The sequence below is a fragment of the Taeniopygia guttata genome, chromosome 8 (assembly GCF_048771995.1).
Source record: "Taeniopygia guttata chromosome 8, bTaeGut7.mat, whole genome shotgun sequence".
NCBI classification, from domain to species: Eukaryota; Metazoa; Chordata; class Aves; order Passeriformes; family Estrildidae; genus Taeniopygia; species Taeniopygia guttata.
In genome coordinates, this window is record NC_133033.1 from 14,635,870 (window position 1) to 14,658,020 (window position 22,151).

At 38.5% G+C, this 22,151-nt stretch overlaps 1 protein-coding gene across 5 annotated transcripts; it reads left to right on the forward strand.

Moving 5' to 3' along the window:
- Nucleotides 1–509: 509 nt before the first annotated feature.
- Nucleotides 510–21,824, forward strand: SH3GLB1 (SH3 domain containing GRB2 like, endophilin B1). 5 transcript variants are annotated; one of them, XM_030279114.4, is made up of 11 exons: nt 510–859; nt 3,594–3,735; nt 6,293–6,421; nt 8,081–8,214; nt 8,600–8,692; nt 10,679–10,765; nt 12,156–12,179; nt 15,015–15,104; nt 15,570–15,670; nt 20,605–20,836; nt 21,352–21,824. In XM_030279114.4, exons 1-11 carry the CDS (start codon nt 788–790, stop codon nt 21,457–21,459), a joined length of 1,212 nt encoding a protein of 403 aa, XP_030134974.4. In that variant the 5' UTR covers nt 510–787; the 3' UTR covers nt 21,460–21,824. The 5 variants fall into 5 exon arrangements, with proteins under 5 accessions (XP_030134974.4, XP_030134975.4, XP_030134977.4 ...); XM_030279115.4 differs by having other exon boundaries at nt 513–859; nt 10,679–10,717; XM_041717937.2 differs by lacking the exon at nt 510–859 and adding an exon at nt 1,105–1,351.
- Nucleotides 21,825–22,151: the final 327 nt, after the last annotated feature.

The window sequence follows — 22,151 nt, forward strand, 5'->3', positions numbered from 1 at the left end:
CTGAAAGACTTCTTAAAAATTCAACCCCAGCTTACATTTTGACAGTTTATCCGAAAACTGTTTTTCCTGAAGACAAGGTTTGACTTACTAAACTCAGGACACAAGGAAAGGGAACGGAGGTGAGACCTGTCCTCCCAGAGCCGTGTCGGAGGGGTCCAGCCCCCGGGACAGGCCGGTCCCTGCGAGGGGCGAGATCTCCACGGTTGGGGCGTGCCCCGGGGTCACCTCCGCCCGCCTTATAGCGAGTCACGGCAAAGGCCGCGGCCGGCTCCCAGAGTCTCCTTCGCCCAGGCCTGGCGGCCAGGCTGGCCCGGCCGCGAAGCAGCCGCAGCCCTGGGGCCGCTGGTAACACTCGGGGCTAGCCGGCATGAAAATGCTGCCGGGCACCACGGCCAGCCCCGCCGCCTCACCGCTCCGCCGCACCCCCACGCCAGCGGGGGCGCGCCCGGGCTGGGGCGGAGCGGAGCGGGGCTGCGGAGCGGAGCCGAGGCGGAGCGCGGCCGGTCCCGACCTGCGCAAGAAGGCGGCCGGGGCAGTCTGGGGGCAGGGCGGAGCTGCGCAGGAAGGCGGCCGGGGCGGAGCGGGGCCGGGGCAGTCTGGGGCCAGGGCGGGGCGGCCGCCGGCGCCGCTCACCCGGCCGATCCGGGCCCTGGGCTGACGCCACGGCCTCGCCAATCCGCTGCGGCCGGGCCGGGCCCGGCACCGCCCCCGGCGGCTCCCACAGGGACGGGCCGGAGCGGCCGCCGCCGCCGCGGGTGCGCGGGCTGAGTCAGCGCCCCCGCCCAAGATGAACATCATGGATTTCAATGTGAAGAAGCTGGCGGCTGACGCGGGCACCTTCCTGAGCCGCGCCGTGCAGGTACGAACCGCCCTTCCCTGCCGGGCCCTCGCCGGGCCGGGGTTCTGCCGGGGCGGGCCCATCTGGGGACGCCCGAGCCGGGTGGAAGCCGCGGTGGCTCCGCCGGGCCGCCGCCGCCGCCGGGCCCAGTGCGGGGCGCTGGCCGGGGCGCTCGGCCCCGCCCCGGGGGCCGGGAGGGGCCGGGCCCGCCGCGGGCTCCCGGCTCGGGGGGAGCGCCGGGCCCGGCTGCGCTGGCGGGGACGAGGTCGGAGCAGTGGCCGGGCCGGGCGGCGATGGGCTGCTGCGAGAGGTCTCCTCCAGCCGGCCCCTTCGGCCGCGGGCTGGGCGTTCGCCGGGCAGGCTGCACGGCAGCAGCCTCGGGGGCTGCCGGGGGCGAGATAGGCCAAGGTCAGACGGGCAAAGAGGGGAGAGGGCGCCAGCGCTGGGAGCACGAGATGCGCAGGCATCAGCTGCCGGAGATACGGCCGGACTTTGGGCATGCCAAGGACAAAGGTGTGTCTCGCCTGAAATAAACACCTGGGGTTTACTGCCTGCTAGAAACGTGTTCATATCGGTGCCTGATCGGTAAAAGCCGAGCTCTGATGCGACATGAAAGTCCAGTATGTGTCTGCTTAGGCTGTTTGATTTGTTTTACCTTTAGTATGGCTTTTAAGCTTCTTTGATAGCCCATTGTTTCCGATTTGGTCTTCCCCTTTCTTCGCAGTGACGACACTGTAACTGTCTTTTGTTCCTTAGCGCTTGTCTTGAGCCGTAATCCCCTTTTCTTATATAATCAAACTTGAACAGATTTGCTGTATGGAGATGGGCATCCAAACAGTATGTAATAATCCACTTTGGTTTCTTACGAGTTCTCACTGGGTCACAGTCGGGTTTGGAATGTGCTAAGCGTTGTTGTCTGGTCAGTCTGATGTATTGCCCTAAATCTCAATATTCAAGCAGAACCAATGATTAGCAGCACAACAAAGCTCTGAAAATGCAAACTCGTCAAAAAATATTGTTCAAATTTAAATGAAGTTAAAGCAGTCATTATTACTTCTCTTTGTGATGGAGGTATTCCCATTCTTCCCCCAATACTCCTGGCTTCTTCCATATCTGCCTGCTTCCCAGACTAAGTTCCTTTCCTACCTCCACTTTCTCTTTCTTGTTGGACAAGGGAAAAAAAGGAGATGCAGTTTTATCCCTCATTGTAAGATCTTTTGATGGGGACCTTGTGGTTTCATTTAAGTCTATATGTGAAATCTAATACTGTGGTCTTAACTTAGCAATCTTCACACTGGTGAGAAGATTTATGGAAATATTAATAGAAAATATTAATAATTTAATATACAAATATTATTTTCTGTAATTAGTAAAAAAAATAATCCCAGACCTATTTTTACTGTATTGTAAAGAATCTGTACAAAGTTTTTGAGACCACCTGGCATAGTTTAAAAAGCCTTTAAACAGCAGTAGTACATCCATGAATAAATTCCCTTCCCTATACAACAGCTGAACTTTCTCTTTACTGCAGTTTGCTTTTATGTAGAACTGCAAATGCCTGAAGCATTTATCAAGATGTGCATGCTATCAAGGTTGGTTAACCTACATGTGACAGAAATTAAAACAAACTTGGCCAATGCAATTTACTTCTATTGTATTCTGTTTCTTACTGGACACCAGAGAACTTGTTAAGAATGAAATTGGACAGTCAGAATGCTTCCAGTCCTGTTTAGTTCCTAATTGGTACATTTCTTAGCAACTTAATCACAAGCCGGATTCTCCTGAGAATGCCTGACTGACCAGCGGGCTGTCAAGGGATGGGATCATCCTTGTGAGGAGCTGCTGCTCTGAAGGGAGCAGGCAAAGCCCTCACTTCCGGCTTTGCTTGCTTCCCTGATGTGAAATGTGTAGCTTCTCCCTGGCTGGGATTGAAAACAAACTGCTTGTGGATTAGTAAGATTTGGCATGAATTTTGTATCAAATGAAATGAATTGTCTGATGGATTTATTTAGCTAAATGAAGTTATATTGTATTTCATGGTCACTGAAATCACAGCTTGGACAAGAACAGCAGAGGTGATCTTACTGTTTCTGTAAGGCATAATAGGACATCTAAAGAGTTTATCAAACAGTGGTTTGTCCCATTCTAAAAAGCAACATACTCCCTACTGCCAAAGATATATATTTCACAACTTCCCAAGAAAGCTTGTTTTAGCTTTTAATCCTTGTCTTTAGAAGCTTTCCTTAATGTCTAATTATAATTTAAATCTTTTTACTGAAGTTTAAACTCTCTATTTTTGTCCTGTTTCCTCTGGACAGGATATTTTTTTCACTATATTCAAAGTAGCTGCGATTGGAATCTGTTTTGCCTTCAGGTTTTATACAAGGATAATTGAAGCATTCTTTTAATTTTCTTTGTTACCTCTGGACTTTCATTTCAGTTAGTTTTAAAGAACTCTGCAAAACTGGACAAACCGCTTCACATGAGAATTCTCAGTACCAAGTTTAGCAGAGGATTTCTTCATAATGTTATAAATTACCTGTCGCATCTTTGTCTGCCCCCTTTTCTACCTGATAGTATGGATGTGTTGGTGAATTTAATAATTTTCAAATTTGTCCTTAGATTTTTACTGATGACTGGGGAATGGTTATATCTTTTAAAACATCATCTTCAAAGTAATATAAGTGACTGTTTTAAATTTGTCCTGGAAAATTATTTCGATGAACTGAATATTTTTAACCTGACTAACTTGCAGTTCACAGAAGAAAAGCTTGGTCAGGCAGAGAAGACTGAACTGGATGCTCATCTGGAGAACCTTCTCAGCAAAGCAGAATGCACTAAATTATGGACAGAAAAAATAATGAAGCAAACAGAAGTATTGTTGCAGCCAAATCCAAGTAAGAAGCCCTTCAGGTTTTTGTTTTCAACTTTTGAATTAATAGATATGCCAGTGTAAATATTTACTGCATTATTAGCTATTGCATAAGTGATGACAAAGTACAGCAGATTTAAAATTTGAAGGATGCAGTTATGGAAAGCACATTTTGAAAAGCTGGCAAAAATTGGAGACACTGCCAATTGCTGGTACTCCTGAACCTTTCAAATGGGGAAAACTTTATACAGAGCTTTTTAAATTGTTGTATTGGTTTTATACTCAGTCTCAGGTTGATTGTTTTTTAGAATTGTTTACTGTTTAATTGAATTTCCCATTCTAATTCCAGATATCTTGGGTAGCTGTAAGAGCTCTGAAGTTCTTCATGGGGTAAATACAGTGGCTCAGAAATGTCATTATTATTTCGTTATTTAAACTCTCTGCACAATGCAAATCCACTTGAAGCAGGCAAGATGAACTAAAATACTTGTCTTTAACAATTCCATTACTGAAGAATTAGCACCTTACTTAAACAATACAAAAAAGTGTCCAATACGATTTCAGCACTTCTGAGTCTTACTGTAACAGTGACAGAAAAATACATGGGCAGAAGAAATGAAGTTTTATGGTGTATTTTATTTGTTTCTGAAATTGCTGCTATGAGTAGTAATGTTGAGGACATCAATTTCAGAGTCATCCTTTGGTTGTACTAGAGTTTAGAGCTATAGGAATTTGCTTAGTGTATAGATCTAGATTTTAAGTCAAGACCTGGTATCTAGTCAGTGGGTGAACTACTGAAAAAATCTAAACCTCCTTTGGGTTTGCTCAAATTATAATTTTATCAAACTGCTACTACCTCTGCTCTGAAAACAAGTATTCTCCTTGTAATGACATTCTGAGCTAGGATTTATTAGTAAAGGTAAATCATACACTGCTGACACTTCTCTAAGGCCAAGTAGATTAATTCTGTATTACAGAGATGTTTGAAGTATTACTTTAGAAGTGTGTTGCATATTTGAGTTCCAGAAAAACAGTATTTTAAAAATAAACCAACTAATCATGTGGGAAGAATGCAGTAGAACTTGCAGAATATTCTAGCTCAAATTTCTACTTTTGTCGAGGCCAGAGGAAATAGTTGTCTTTTTCATTCAATTCAGTATTTGTAGTATCTTTTGGACTTTTTCAGAAACTTCTAAGCTTCAAATATTGAAACACTGACTGGAGGCTAGTGGAATGCATACAGAAGTTTCAGTAGAAGGATGATATATAGTAGTGTCTCAGTTCTGCTCTCCAGTCCATTTTCTGATGGCTAAAAATACTCAGCATTGAGCAGTGATCTTTGTGAATGTAACTTCAGCTGTTTGCTGGCCTACTTGGGAGAAGGATCAGAGAGCTGTTTTGAGAGCTGCAGAGAGCTGTTTTGGTGGTTGTTAATGGAGTGTCCCTGTCCAGGGGAGCAAAAATCACTTTCAGTCCTGTTTATAGTTGTACCTATCGATCAGACCCATGTAATAGTGAAATAATTTTAGATTACTTTCCAGTTCTTCTGTGATCTAGTAAAAAATAAATATTATGGCTTGAGTAAAGAAAACAAACTACTTTTGATAATTTCTTGTTCATTCTTGCTGCCAGGAAATGCTCTGGTACCCATAATTGTCTGTCTTAGATTAATTTTTGTGACCTTCATGAAATAGTAGTTACTTAATCCATTGCTGTTGAAAGTTATCTAGTTAACAAGTAGTATTAAAGTGGCAGGTTTGTTCCCTGGAAAGCTTCTCTGTGGTTTTCTGTACTATTGTAGGCTGAAATTAGTTCTTACTGACTATAAATAAAGCCAGCTAGGTGAGAAATGAATGCAATTGGTCAGAGAAACTGGATATTGTATCTGAGGAGTTTACTTTTACAATTACAGAGTCCCTGTTTAGGTGTGTGAGGCCTTTCCACCTAAGCTTCCTGTGGCTTAGTATTATGATAGATGGGTAGTAATGCTCACAGTCTTGACAAGTTTTTCTGATAATTTTATTGCTCAGACTAAGAAAAAATGAGAACTCAAAATGAAACATTTTCTAATAACTTTTAATGGTTTCTTTGAGTGTTTCAAGGGAGCATGACGCACAGGAAGGAGGGTATAATTTCTGGGGCTATTGAACTTTCTGAATATTTTAATAGGGAACTTAGAGTAGTTGTTGAACTTAATTCCTACTGCTAACTGTAGTGAACAATTTTGGTCTTTTTTCTGGAGGGGGAACAAAGGACTTTTTTAAGGAGAAGTGTTCTGTTACTGCTCTTACTGTGGAGACTTCTGATCAAAATTCTGAAAAGCTTTATAACTGTGCTAATGGAGAAGAAAAGTATAAATTTTCACTTTCCCAGATGACTCTAGGAAACTCTTGAACATAACACGGTCAGTTTCCAGTTTTCAAGAACAGGATCTCCAGCTTAACATTGTTCACTTAATGTTAAGTTTAATGGCTGGATTTTGAAATTCTTTTTTTGTGTTCCTTTTTCTTCTTTGTTTGCTTGTTTCTATTTTCTGAGTTGTGCTTTAAATGACAGTAATTATTTCAAATAAACATTTTTAGATGCCAGAATAGAAGAATTTGTCTACGAGAAGCTGGACCGCAAAGCACCAAGTCGCATGAATAACCCAGAGTTACTAGGCCAGTATATGATTGATGCTGGGAATGAATTTGGTCCAGGAACAGCCTATGGTAAGAAGTAAAGAAACCCATAGATACAGGCTTTTTTAACAATATAAAATTATATTTCTTGTCTTCCGCTAGATAAAACTGTTTAATGACATTTGTATCAGTTTGAATTGACTTGCTGTGTAACTGGATACTAGGAGATCAGTGATGAGGTTTCTCTCCAAACCAAGAAACAAAACTTGTGGTTGGAATGGTATCCATCTTCAGTGGATGGATAACATGGATAACTATCTTAGCAGAGCAACTACATTTGGAGTTTAGTTTCCTTGCTAAAGGAACACATCTGCACATTTGACAGTATTTATTGATTTTATTTCTTGTTTGGATTGAAAATGTTACCTGAAATTGACTTCTGTATTAAGAAACCTCCCTAACTGTACAGTATTTCTGCTTTTCTTAATATATAATATTTTGATAAGGATAGGAGTGTGGAACATGGTCTAAATTTTATTCCTTCTCTAGTAAATTTATATACCTATGACGAGATGGTTGGGGGTATTACCTCTAATATTTTGACACTGCTGTTAATTTAAATGTCTAATTCTAGTGTTCTCTAAAACTCTTTAAGTTGCTGATACAAATTCTACTGTTAATTTAATTTAAACAACTGAAAAATGCAGGCGTCTGTATATATTATGGTATGCAAACTCTGATAGTTTACTCTCTTCAAGTCTTTATTTAAAATTACTGTGGGAGGGAAAACTTTTGTTCTGTGAAGAATGAGTTCCTTATATTTGTTAAGAATGATGTTCTTTTTCAGAAAAGGAAAACCCAATTAAATAAAAGTAAATGTTTTATAGAATTCTTATGCCAAAATCAATAATGGCAAGCTCTGTTCCTCTTCCACATGATTTTATGTATCTGTGGCGTTCCTTCTGACCTTCAGTCTCAAGTCTTGCTTTTTAACATCAAACAGAATTGTACTTACAGGCACACTGTCCCATAAGTTGCAGAAGTTTTTGAATTCAGGCAAATAAGATAAAATGTTAGCATGTAGATAGACTGTTAGGGTTTCACGGGTGTCATAAAGTCTTCTCTGAACATTTAGTGTCCATTCTAACTAAGCAGTATCAGGCTGTTGAAATTCCTTTTGATACATTAGCTTCACTTTCAATACTTCACTTACATCTAAATTTCAAAGTATTGCTCAGTTAATGTGCAAATGGATATTTAAAAGTTTGAGTAGATGGGGGTAAGGAAAAGCACATTATTTTCCAATATCTTTATAAGCTTTTGCCTTGCTACTAACTACTCCTGTGTTAAGAATGTTGTATAGGAGAGGAAGTTGTTGGATTAAGATAAGTAGGTATGATACCCAGTTCTGAAATAGCTGTTCACTATGGAATTGCCATAATATGAGGTCTCATTGAAATCTTGCCTTGGCCTGTGATCGTTCATAATAAAAATGGTTTGGCTTGTTGTTTGTGTAATTATTTATTTTGGTGTGGGGTTTTTGTTTCTATGTTGGTGTTTGGAGTGGTTTTTGGTGGGGTGGGGGTGAGGTTTTGGGGTTTTCTCCCCATTATTTTTTTTCTTTTGAAGGCCCTTTTCGTGGCATTGGATTGTTTTTCAAACTACTGGCCTAAACTTTCTTGACAGTAGCAACCTGTTTTGTTAACCTCCTGCCTGAACAATATGATTAACATATTTTTTCCATTGCAGGAAATGCACTCATTAAATGTGGAGAAACACAAAAACGAATTGGAGCAGCAGACAGAGAACTCATTCAAACTTCTGCTATAAACTTTCTCACTCCCCTAAGAAACTTTATTGAAGGAGACTACAAAACTATTACTGTAAGTTGAATTGTACATTTTTCAGAATTTCACACCAATTGTAACTGTCAGTCTTCAAAATGTAGTAGTAGATAATGGTTCATTATTACTTTCCTCCAGGTAATACAGAAAAAATCAATTGAAATTTGTGCCTTTGGAGTATTTTCTGTTTTTCTGCTGAGGTAAAAGCAAAATAACAATAAAAACATTTGTTTGGTAACTGTTGTTCTATGAGAAGTATGCATATTGAGCATAAACTGTATGAGAATAATTAGGATCTAATTCTGCCTCTCTCTTGAACTAAAGAAGTTTTTTTTAATGATACTTTATTAAAAGCATTTCCAAATAGACAGTCTTTTGCTTGTATGTGTACCCGTTCTCACAAACTAACTTAACTCACTTTCAGAAAGAACGTAAACTGTTACAAAATAAAAGACTGGATTTGGATGCTGCAAAAACCAGACTGAAGAAGGCAAAAGTTGCAGAAGCTCGAGCTGCAGTAAGTAGAGGGGTTTTTTTAGTTTGTCCATAACTTTCAGACTTACTGATACATATTTTTCAACTTGACTGCTTGGTTATGTTTCCAGTCCTAGCCTCTTACCCTGGTTGTTTTTCTAGGTACTTTTGTAAGAAAAGCCTTAGTGGAACACAAGGAAACAGAAGTGAGTTACTGATCAAGGTGTTAGTCTTTTAAATATTCCATCAAGTTAGACTTACTTACTCTTTTCTTGTTTTATAGTAGATGAGCCTATACTGTCAGAAATTAGTGCTTGAATCTCTGCAAATGCTGAAGTGTGTGTATAATTGCTTTCAACTGATGAACCTATCTATACTTAACTTCACTATGTCAAAAATATTTGTGGTTTCTCTTTATGTATTGCTTACTGTTTTACACCTCCAAACAGAGGTGTGGCACTTCAACCCATATGACTTAACCATTTGGATTCCCTCGAAAAATGCTTATTCAAGGAGATTAAATTGAAAATAAACGTTACTGCTTTTTAAACTCTTAAAATACTCTAAGTGAAGGAGTGGACTGTTGACTGTATGTAGTTTAATCGGGATATATTTACAGTATTTTCATAGCAATTTTTTTACTTAATCCCTAAAGGGTCAGCCTTTAATGATGGACAGTGAAGCGATTTCTCCTGTAAGGGTTACTGCAGTAAGGGTCATGCAAATAAAGAAATCCAGTCAGTTTAAATACATAGGGACAGTGTACATGATGGAGAGGCAGAAGAAGGACTGACAGATTTTACTGGCTTTTCAGAATGCACGTTTGTCCTGAAAGATCTGAGAGACATCATCTTGAGCTTTGAAGTGCTTTGCATCTTTGAGATCACGCTCCATCTAAAAACCAATATAATCTCTACCTGACAGTTGTGCTCTTCTGTGTCAGTCCATGTCATGCACACTGTCCCTCTGTATTTAAACTATCTGTATTTTTAAGTCTATGCATGCATTTTCCCTTGTGTAAATTCTATGCAAAAAGAGTCACTTCTCTATTTGTCAAGCTTTTGTAATTTGTAAGACTAACAACAGAGAACGGAGAAGGTTTTGATTAGCAAGTAGTGCAATTTTGAAGCAATGGGTAGAGGAAGACTGGATAGTAAACTATTCCTTTGCTTGACTTTGTTCAGAGTTAAGTTAAAAAAAAAAAGTGTTTTTATTGTTAGCTTCCTTTGTGGTGTGGTAGCAAGTATGGACCTTACTTTCTAAAGCAATGAAATGACCGTAAGGAATTGTTCCCCTTGAGCCTGGTATTAAAATTATATATATGTATATATTATACTGAAATTTTAATTCCATACCAGTGCAATCATTCAGAGCTTGGTGCTGATTTCTGCTGCTACTACTTGATCCTAAGTATTCATGCAGCAAGTATGCAGTTTTATGCACATAATTTAGTGCTGGAAGAGCATGAAACTCTAAACCTCTTCACAATTTTGTCTATACTTTGCTGTCAAAATGTAATTAAAATTCATGTGCATGTGTAAGAAGTATTAGATTGTAGAATGCCAGCAGAAATAACAAAATTGCAGCTCTTCCTTATCCTCTGCAATATAGAAGTGAGAACTAACCTGGATGTAGGTGTGATGCAAATATTCTGCTGGCTCCCTTATTTATAAAGGAAGAAACCTAACAAATAGGTCTGGACTCATAGGTTAGTGAAGTGTATTCAGCTATGACACAAATTTTTATGCTTTACTGTTTTCTGTGACAGGTTAAAGTGCTAAATTTTATCCACATAAGATAACATGTTTTTATAACTGGGAAAAATAACTTGGAAAATTGCTTGTCCCATGCTTACTGTACAACTGAAACAGCTTAGTTCAGTATTTAAAATCAAAATCTAAACTGTTTTATTTATCTATATTCACAGTCTTGTTTCACTTAAACTTGTAGTGCTTTGTGGTGATAATCTCTTTACCTGCTATATTTGCAGTTTTATAACTTTCTTTTGTTTTTTATCTATACACTTAAGCAACTAAACATCTCTCAGCCTGAAGAGAATAACATTATGGTAAATGTCTCTTACATGCTCAACTTGCTGCATGTAAAATGGCTAAAGGTTTGTTGGCCTCCTGTGTTCATTCATTTTCCTGTCAAATGTTTCCTCTTGCTATCCAACTCATTTTGGTCTTGTTTCAGATGTTTTCCATTCTAAAATGGATTGGTGTAATGCACTAAATACACTAATGTCAGTACAGCATTGGATGCTTTTTTTATCAGATTATTTCTGATAATTTGAAAGATACAGTATTATATTATAAATTCCGTGATTTTATGAATGTAAACTTAGGATACAAAGGAGTTAATTTTTCACTTCTGAAAGTATTTTCATCTATTAGAGGAAAGGAATTATTTAGTTTTTGTATCTTTTTAATATTAGTAAAAGTGAATTATGTGGAACAGCCAGGAATATGTAGAAATTATTCCTTTCAAGCAGTGTGTTGCAAAGAACTGCAACTGAATAATGTCACAGAAGTTAATGGCTTAATTTAGACTACAATGTATCCTAAGCTTGTTGCAGGGACTCCCTAGTGCAGCTGGTTTTAGCACTATAGTTGTGAAAGTGGAAGGGAAAGGGATGAATTAGTTGTGTACCGCATAGACTGTGCTGTCCATCCTGTTCTGGTTGGGGTTTGGATCTGCACAGCATATTGGGTCTCATCTCAATTTAGTGTTCCAGATTTCTCAGCTGTGATCAGATAAAAAAATGAGTAAGTAAACTTGTTTGTTACAGTTTGCTCCTGCAACCTTTATACACATTTCTTCCTACTCTTGATTGTGTCATCATCTTACAATGAAAGAAGATGAAAATAACCACATTGCAAGAGGGAATTGAAGGAGCAAGCTGAAGTAATTAACTTTTAGACTAAATCCCGTGCAGTTCTGTGATTTTGCTGTGCTGCTTCCTACTACTCTAATACTCAATGTGAAATACCTCTGTAGCTGTTTCAATTAAATTTAGGTTTCAGTCAAAGTGCTTGTGAAATAGAAAACTGGTAAGGAAATTAGCAAGAGAAAGCATTCATATCTTTCAATGTAAAAATGAGAATAGCCTTCCATAGTTTTCCATTATTATAACACTTAAGGGTAACTTAAGTTCCTCCTAAGGTAATTTGGCTTGTCTGATTCATGCCATTTTTAAAAGTAGTTATGTCTTGTGTTGTAATATCTCGTTTTAAGTAGATTCTTGTAATACATGAGTTCTACAAGTCACACTCTCTTCAGTATCTAACTTTCATAGATGTAATGCTATCCATATTCATAATAGATTCATTGTGTATGAAGGGCTTTGGGCAACTGACTTGTAGCACTTCTCAAATCCCTGTGAAGTTCTGAGGACAGGAAAGTACTTAAAAGCCAAAGTGTGATTATATACTGGAATAGAGTACCACCAATGTCTAAGTTTGTATGTTTTTATTTTCTCCTCCCCCACTCTTAATGCTGACTAGATATGGGCTGAGGAAGTGACAAAAGTAAGTAAACACTTTTAAAATTGCAGAATTCTGAAATTATAACTTGTGCTGGTCTACTGTAATAAGGGATATTGCACGTTGTTGATTTCAGTCTGATGCTGGCTGCCTGATGCATTACATCAGAATCCACTGGGCCCCTCCAGGACCTTTTAGGTTTCAGTGGCAAAACAATGCCTGGGGCTTTGAAAAATAACAGTCAGCTGTTTCTGGCTGTCACTTAGTACCAGTACCATATGATTCTCATAGGACAAGATACAAGAGACAACTACAGGACTTCTCTCAAAATTTACTATTGAGAAGGAACTACAACATTATGTACAGACAACGGAGCAGTAATCCATCCACATTTCTAAAGGCAATCTGTCCTTCTGTGTTTGAGAGTTGGAGGAGATGATTCATAAGTGTTTTCAATTTAAATATAAGCAAAGAATTCAGACCATCCAGTCATCTGGCTCAGTGACAGTTTTGGGGTTTTTTCTGAGTGAGAATTAAAGATGTGCATGGTGGCAATGACAAACTTTCTTCAGTTTAGCTTCCTCTAACTCTGCATTTCAGAAGGAATATTAAATACTAGGCACAGCTGTATATCCACTACCAGTGTTTTACTAAAACTATGTCTAGTAAAACAACATTAGCAAGGTGATTTTATTTCATATGCATTTATGTGCGTTGTCCCTTCAGTGAAGAATTGCACAGTATTTGCACAATATTTCTAAGAGTCCTGTACTCCAGTGGGAAATCTGGGGAGATTATTTACATAGGAATACGCAGATTCAAGACCTGGGGTCATATTCTGTAGTTGCAGAGCAAATACCATTTTGAGGAATCTTCATGAGACATACCTAGTGAGGCCTTTTAATGATCCTAAAAACACAATACAATTGCAGCTGGGAAGTTTAGTCTTGTCTTTTTGAGCTCTTCACTCTGTTCAGAAATAAGGTGATCAAGCCATAAACTTCCCAGATTTAAAGTAGCTGGTTTTCACCTTTACCCTAAGGTGTAGAATAGATATGCTGTCCTGCTACTGTTTACTTAGCAATACTGAAAATAGGGATAGGCAAAACTCATTAAAGACATCATCACATAATTCAGTTAATGGAAATCTCTATAAATCCAGTACACTGGGCTTGTGAAATTGCCTACTTTTCCTTTTCTTACAGAAAGTAGTTGATTTGCTAGAATGTTGTTGAAACAAATACAATTATTCTGATGGATATGTCCCCTTTTTCTAAGTTCCTGTTCTTCTACATTTACTTACCTAACAGGGAGATGGAAACACATGAGCAACTGCTGACTTCAGAGAAGCAAGAGACAAAACTAGTTCTCTCCAGATAAATTATTTACTTATTGCTTTGATGGAATTTTAAAAGAAAATTAAGATGTTGCTTTTCTTCCCCTCTTGGCTATCAGTTTAACTTTTTTCATGTGTTTGTTCTTACATTTCTCTCAAAGACTGACAGATGAATTTCACTGATACTAATTTAAATTTAATCTGAAAATTCCAAGCAAAGATTCTTTCCTCAAGAAACTTTGAAGACCCAATTAATTTGAAACTTGATACAAACACTGCTATCTCAGTTTTGAGTAAGAGGCACACAGTTTTCTTTAGGTACTTCTTCACTGTTTAATTACTGTGTAAGCCCTTCCAGCTGCAGTGACTTCAGAAAGAAAATGTTTCTTAGGTAACTGTGTCATTCTTCTGTGCTCTTTCCTGAGGTTCCATGTGACTTTTCACTCTGATTAGCATTAGCTGAACACAAGAGCAGAATGGTTGCAAACACATAAAATGCTTTTGAAACCAGTGTTTTATTGGTATCACCTCATTAATTTTCCTGAAAATATATTTCTTCTTTCTGAGAAGAGTAATTGCTGCATCTTGGACCTAATGTAGATTTTTGCCCTTGGGGTTGTTTTTAGAAACAAGGCACTAAATGAATATAAGCATTGAGGGGAGGTAATCCAGATTCCAGGCTGAGGACATTCTGTCTTGGAGCAATGAATCTTAGAGCACATATTCTGTATATGTGTGTTTAGTGTAATTTTTTTCTTTCACCCCAAAAAAAGTACTCTAAAGTAATTTTAGCTGTGCTAGATTGAAGCAATTGAAAACTTTAAAATCATTGAGACCTATATGTAACAGGGAATAAATTTAAATAATTGAAATATGAAACCTGCGTTACATCATTTTTATGCAAATTTTACTCTAATTGTAGCATCAAGTGTTAGAACATTTTGTATAGTTCAGGTTTATTTATTTCAAAGACTTCTTGATTACAAGCTCCAGAAATAGTTGTAGTAGTTTGGTGGCCAGTATAAGACATTAAATTGAGATGTCCTGATAAAACTTCACATCAAAGATTTATGTACAGCTGATTGCTGTGCAGTTACGTGGCAAAAATAACGTGAAATTTACCTTGAATTATTTCATCAGAGACCTGTGAAATTGAAGTATAGAAAAAACTACGTTATTCTTGGCTGCCGTTGGTATGCTGACAAAACCCCTGGTGCAGACGTGGTTGTGCCAGTGAACACTTGGTGTGTTGTGGGGAGAGGTGGGGCAATACTGCTGGCAAAGCAATGCCTTTCTTTTGCATACATAGTAGGTGTCTGATAGTAAGCTGCATGCTGTGTACACAGGGCCTCAACACTTCTGAACCCAAAATGCAGTTACTGTTTTTGCCTAGTAGAGATTTGCAAAGAAAAAGCCCATTTCAAACACCTAAGCTTGTGATTCATGCATTTGTAGGAGCAGTTCTGCATCAAGGGGGACTGCTGCAGTGGGCAGGTGTAGCACAGAGCACTGTACCAGTACCTGATGTGCATTCTTGCTTTTAGTCTGAACAGGAGGTGCGAATTACTCAGAGCGAATTTGACCGTCAAGCAGAGATTACCAGACTGCTGCTGGAAGGAATCAGCAGCACACATGTGAGTACCCAAAAGGTGCTGAGGAGGAAACTCAGTATCAGGGTGCCTTCTAACCATAGCTGCACTAAACTACTTGGGAACTCTGGTCTATGAAATTTCACTTAAGTGCATTAAAGCATCAAACCAAAAGGGTTGTTTTTTTTAAAATTCTAATTTAATATCCACTGAAATTAACTTTATTTTCCCATTAACCTTCAGAATGCAGGAGCTTTCATTTTCATTCTTTACACCCAGCTTCCCATTCATCAGATCAATTGAGTGTTGGCACCACAAAAATGTTTACTCAAGTATGTTAATTTTTGTGACATTTTATCCTGTTTGCGTGGTAAATCCAGGCACTCTGCCTATCTGGTGTTTATCCCTAAGTGCCAGTATTGGCATTAGCACCTGACTTGGTGCCTGCTCTTTCTAATGCAGCTCTGTGCCCTTGGAGATTAAACGCTTGAATTCTTTGCTGTGTTACAGGCACATCATCTCCGCTGTCTGAATGACTTTGTGGAAGCTCAGATGACCTATTATGCACAGTGTTACCAATACATGTTGGATCTCCAGAAACAACTTGGAAGGTAGGAAAATTGTATAAACTTCGGGAAAAATCTCAGTTTTTAATAAATGCTTTTGAATAGCAGGAAAATGTACAATAGTAGGAAAATGTACAAAATTCTACAATAGTAGAAAAAAGCACAGGCATGCTGGACTGAAAGGAAATGTATCTGTTCTCAGGTAATTAATATATAATCACCCAGTGCAACTACTTCCCTAAGCCTACACACAGCACTAAAGCTTTTTGAGAGTTGATCTTAGTGTGTAATTGAGGAAGGTGAGCTCTTGGAAGCCTCATTTAATGTGACAAAAAGAAATTTCTAGAGATTTCTTTGTAGTCTCAGTTGTAGTCTCAGTATTTCAGTTGTCTTATGCTTCATGCTACTAAACCACTGTGCAATGTGGGAAAAGTTTTTATACTTCCTATAAATTCCTGTTGCCCCTTAATTTGCTAGAGGTCATTATCTGATTTTCTGATGAAACCCTGTTCTCCACTCTTAACTGAGTTGCCAGCATAGATACTGTATAGGAAGAAATCTACTTCATCCTATCTATTATGTAGAGCACACACAGTAGAATGAACAAGATTGTCTTGTTTCATGGGTTTAGCATTTTTAAAGTAAGAGAAGAAGCTGACATTAGTTTGTGCTCTTAATCCTTTTTGTGTGATGGGTGGGAATATAGAAAGATCTATATACTTACACTTCATAAAGTTTCTCTGTTCTAATTCTTCACAAATCACCCTTTCTCTGAGTTACACAGATCATGTTATTTACGTGAGAGTATGCCCTGAAGAATTGTCTGTACTTAGAAGTTTACTGTGATGTCTGTTCTAGGTAACTGTCTCTGAGGTATCTCTGTTTATGTTTTCCCTGACAAGGAAGTAAAAACAAAAGTGTTCTTGAGTCTTACCCTTTTCCTGACTTGCAACTTCCTGTGGCATTTGATTTCCTCAGTTTGTTTAAATGTGTAGTTTAAGATTTTTTTTTTTAGTTGCAAAATACTAAACTGCTAAATTGTAGTTTAAAGTATTTAAAATTTCCATCTAAAAAAGCTACATCTTTAAAGTTACATCCCAGTCTAATACAGTCCAGATATCCAACTATAAAATGTGGTAGCACATAAATACAAATTTTGGAATTGAAAGCTTGAAAACAAACATTTACAGTATTAAGGAAAAGCAACTTTTAAATTGAAATTAAGTGAAATATATTTACACAACTATTTTGAGAGGATATTTTTAAAATGTGTTCTCTTATCCTAGTGTATTTATTCTAAGGAAGAACATTTTCCTTGTTAAATTCTGCTTTAGGATGTATAGCTTGTCTCAGAACTGCTGTTTTTGTTTAAAATTTGATTAAATTGCTACCACATATAAAAAAAAAAGTGTATTTGAAGAAAACAGTGTCTTTAGGAAAACAGAAGGATGTATTTTTATGTGGCTGTGATCTGATTAGTATTTTTAATAAAATTAGTATGATGGTAGAAAACCAAAAGCATGGAAGCTTTGCAAAATTCTAAATGCCTCTAACAGTGAAATGAAGTTTCTCTGCCTATGTGGATTAAAATAGTTATGGTATTAATCTTGGGTGTGTCTTTCCTTTCTTGTGCAAGGAAATCCCACTGAAGTATAACAGAGCAGTGGGACAGGTCTCAGGTTGTGATTCTTGCTGCCATTTATAGGGGTGTGGTGTGTAGCCCTTGCATTAAATAAGCGGATGAGTAGGGTTTGTGTTCTGTGTGCACACAAAGACCAAATAAACAACTTAGGCAGCTCAGTTAGATGTTGGTTAGGTCTGCCAGTGCTGTGTTGGTTAACACATTGTGCTGAGTTACACAGCTTTTCACACATCTAAGAATGGTATTGTGCAACATTCTCACATAAAAGCCAAGAACTGTGAAGCACTGAGTTTCGTTTTGAGGTTGTTGATGGACCAGAGGCATTCAGCCTCTAAGTGAGATCAGTTTGTTACTTGAAACAGAGACCTGGTTCTCAGGGGAGATGCATGTGCTATTTTCCCTGGGTCTGAAACTAGGGCATACACGCCCTCTTGGTTCCAAAGCTGAGCACTGATCTTCCTGATGTACTCTCCAGAGGCAACTGTAAGGAAGATGGGGGAAAAACTTGTACTCAGTTCTCTTTATATAAATAGACATATTTTTTATGGATGTTTCTCTTCAAGGCAGCATCAGCTGCTTATCTCTGTACTGCCTTCCCCTCCTGTGAGACTGGATTGATTCTTTAAATCAAATCTCCCTTTTTTTCTTATTTTCAGTTCCTCAGAATGAACTAAACAAATCTATTTCAAATATTCTGGTACTCTGGCTGCTTTTTTTCTTCCTGATAACTGCTTTTCCTCTGAAGTTTCTCAGCTTCCCTGACAGACAAATGTAAGCTGTGGCATAATTTTTTCAGATTATCTATTAAAAGTATCTTACTCTACAGGCTGTGAAACTCTTTTTTACTCAAGCATTCAAAATAAAAAACACTGAACCAGACAACCTCTGTATAGCTGAAGCCTTCCAGTAAAATGCCTTACATATGGCTTTGCAAAAGGAGTGAGACTTAATGCTCCACTGATTGACAGAATGATTATAAAGTTTTGGCTTTCTATTCCACTGACTGTACAAACCAGTGACCCTTTGAACTGAGCAGAATGACTTGCAAGTAATTGCTGTGTAAACTGAGAACAGGTTGAGAGACAGCTGATTGTCATTTAAAATTAAATCCCTCTGTTGAATGCCAGCTAGTCATGTAATAAATACATCATGAGGCGCAGCTGAGTTATACCTACAGAAATGTGGGGTCTGGTTTTGGCTTCCTTTATTCTGCTTGTTGGATTTGTTCAGGATACATGATGAACTAACTAGCTTGAAAAACTAATTAGCAAATGAAAAAAAAAAAAATTGGTGGAGTTACCTTCTCTTCATGGTGAGTTGAACCAGCTCTTTATAATCAAGTGGGATCAAGGTAAGCCTCAGGGGAAGTGGGACTTCCTCCTTTGCACAGTAGTAAGTTGCTGCCTAAATTCAGAACAATTTCCTGAAAGTCTTCCCAGTTTTTACGTGCAATTCGGTCTGACTGTCAAGGGGCTTGTGGTGTCCTCCATATTGCACTGCTGCTCTTTTCTTTAAGTCAGATACAATTGTGACTGCAAGATGAACATGTTTAATAAGCTATTCTCATGGAAATTAGTTAACTTCCTGATTTTTGGTTAGTTCAGGTTGTTGAATCAAAAGCAGCAGATTGCTAGATCTGACTCAAATGATAGAGAATGAACGTCTGTGCAAAAAAGGAGTACAGGAGTGGGTGTACCCTGTTCGGTGGCATTGTGCATTTACCAGGGTATGTGTGAACCTGGAACCTTGTGTGCAGGAGTACTGCAGCTGTTACAGATATAAGCTGCATTAGTTCGAGTATTTCTTGTCAGATGAACCAAAAATTAGTTACTGCATTGATGGGTTTAGTTTTTACCTGCATTAGTCCCTAAAACAGCTCGTCTTATGATCATATGAGCACCAGTAATGCTGCAGACATGGTTGTGGAAATATACTGATCTGGATTTACATGGGTACAGCTGCCACTGAACTGCACCTTCAGAAACATCTGACTGGGAGCAGAGGTGGGCAGGGATGAGATGAGGCTGTTTTCTGGTGGGTTCATATGCGTGGTGTGGATAGATCTTCCCTATGTCTAAAGAACAGGCACACAAAAGGAGGGGGGAGGTAATATGCCCATATCCCAGATGTTAATGAAGAGGCATCCATGTAGAAGGACTGATGAGGGGAGTTATGTGTGGGAACTCACTTATCAAAAGAATGGAAGGAAATGCAACTACAGTTCCAGGTCATCATGACTCAGTCTAACTCCTGTTTGCTGGCCTTTTTACTGCATCAGCTCTGTCACTTTTTAAAACCTCTATTGACCTACTCTAAAGGTAGAATCCAGACGGGTGTTAGAACGAAGTAAGGCAGCAAAGGGACAAGAAATTGTTACATCAGCTGCTAAATAACTGAGTTTAGTCTGCCACAGGACTGCATCCCAGAATGTAGGGCAGAGGGACATGAGATATTCTCAGAGCTCATCATTGCTGGTCCATTCTTCCTACTCCACTGCCCCAAAATCTCTTGCTGCTTTGCTCTCCTTTTTGCTCCTTCCATTTTTCAGTCATGTTATTCTGTGCTTTCCCTTGTATCTGCTCTGTCACTCATAACAGTTTTTTGTGACTGAGCTCATTAACTGAGTAGATTATACACTTTTTTCCCCGCTTTTTCAGTCAGGTTAATGAATATAATTGACTTCATGGGAGGGTCTGGCAAGCACTATGGCTGGCACTGGGCAAGTAGCAGCCTGACCTAGAAATGAGGAGCTTAAGTTGATATATGTTCATTTTTAGTGTAAAAAATGTTTTTGTTTTTTGTTTTTTTTTTTTCTTTACAGCATGAAGTTAGCTGAATCAATGAACTGAATTAGATTACAAAAATACTTGTGTGGTTTTTCTTGCTTTCAGAGGGAGGCTGTGGGTTTAAGTTGTATTATATTTCCCTGATCTGGTTCGTCAGCACAATCTTTTGTGTAACCACATAATTGAGGAATGAGCAGGAGGAGGTGGAGGCTACTTTTCCTGGCAGAGCTGTCAAAAGAATTGTTTATCAAAGTACAATCTGAATTGAGTTTGACCAACAGTGCTTTCTTGGTTTTGCCTTTTTTTAAGAGACAAATATCTAGGGTTTTTAAGGTGGCAGTATTCCTTTTAAGTTATATTGATTTGATTTATGCTACTTATCAGGAACAAGCATCTTTATTTATGTTATACAACTCTCAGTGCTGTTCTCTTACTGTTATCTACTGGTGTTTATTGCTGATAAAAATAAGAATGCTAATTTAGCATGGGAGTATTTAGAATGCCCTGTGTAAAGTAGATTCACTTGGAAGTCTTTTTTTTTTATCTCACAGCTTTCCATCTACTTTCCTCTCCAACAACAATCAGTCTTCCACAACTCCTGTGCAGAGTGTTTCTTCTCCCTCAGTCCTGGCCTCAGCCTCTGCTTCATTGCCTTCAGTAAGCAATTCAATGGTTACTTCAGGCCTCAGTGAACTGAAGTCATCAAGTGGCAGCAGAAAAGCAAGAGTTCTCTATGATTATGATGCTGCAAACAGCAGTGAATTATCTCTACTTGCAGATGAGGTAAAGGTTTTCTATATACCTTATTTATTTGAAAGTAAAATGGCAATATTTGCGAGTTGCCAGTTAAGATTGCATTATTTCAATATTTTTATTTGACTTTTTTCTTATGTAGAGAGTGACTTAGAAGCTGTGGGCTCAGATTTTCTGTGAAGATGTAGCGCATCAACACCATCTGTCTTTCCTTCATGTAGTCTACAGAAGTTTCTTTTAGGCTGCCTGTTAAGGCTGAGTGTGGATACCCAAGTTTAAGATAAAACATAATAGAAAATAAACAGTAGTGAATAGAATTTCAACAGAAAAACTGTACTTTAGAATATGATACTGTGTCAATTCTTTTCTGTGGACCAGTGAAATAATTTTTATGAGCATTAGATTATGTTCCATGGATGATCATATTAAATGCTCTGTTTAACCTGGTTAATCTCAATTCCAAGACACTGGGAATCACATAAAGATAGACTGTAACTCTCTTCCCTGCAAATGAAGTTTATAATAATGTGTTTCTCTTTTTGTAGGTGATAACAGTGTACAGTATCCCTGGCATGGATTCAGACTGGCTGATGGGTGAGAGGGGAAATCAGAAAGGCAAAGTGCCTATTACTTATTTAGAACTGCTAAACTAAGTGGCTGGCCTGAATAGAGACTGTCGATTATGGCAACACCATATTTATATACAATTAACGTTATGTAAGCAGGTTTATGTGTCTTCCATGTTATTGTCTTTAGGGACAAATACCAGCCATTAAAAACTGGCTTTTCTGCCAGCATGGTTGCACGGTCAATACTCTATTCAAACTTAATGTGTTTAAAGCTTTTACTTCATGTGCCAAGAACGTTTCCTACAGATTTGTTTCTACTGAAGTTTTCACTAATACAAGCTTCTACTTTTGAGTAATCTAGATTGAAAGCAGGAGGTACTGTTTTCTACTGAAATTTTTAATTAATGGCAAAGCTTTTCTTGACATAAAATAAACTTATTGTGAACTGATGCAGGTGTAATGCACATTATTTGAATAACCAAAACGAAACATGAAACATAAACCATGTGGTTCTGTTCCCAACACTTGTGAGCTCAGATGTGCTGAGGCAGACATGGCTTCTCCTGAATGTCTTGTGCATTTAGTCACCTCTGAAAACTTAAGGCAAGTTTTCAGTATGCTGAGATTTTAAGTTGCATCTAGGTGGATTGACACAAAGTAGGGACATACATTCTGACTTGTTTTTAACCTTGCCTTATAATTTTTCCTTTAATTGCTTTCTAGAAAAGAGACTAATTTAGTTTGATTAGTAATTGTAAAAATTCTTTCAACTGCAA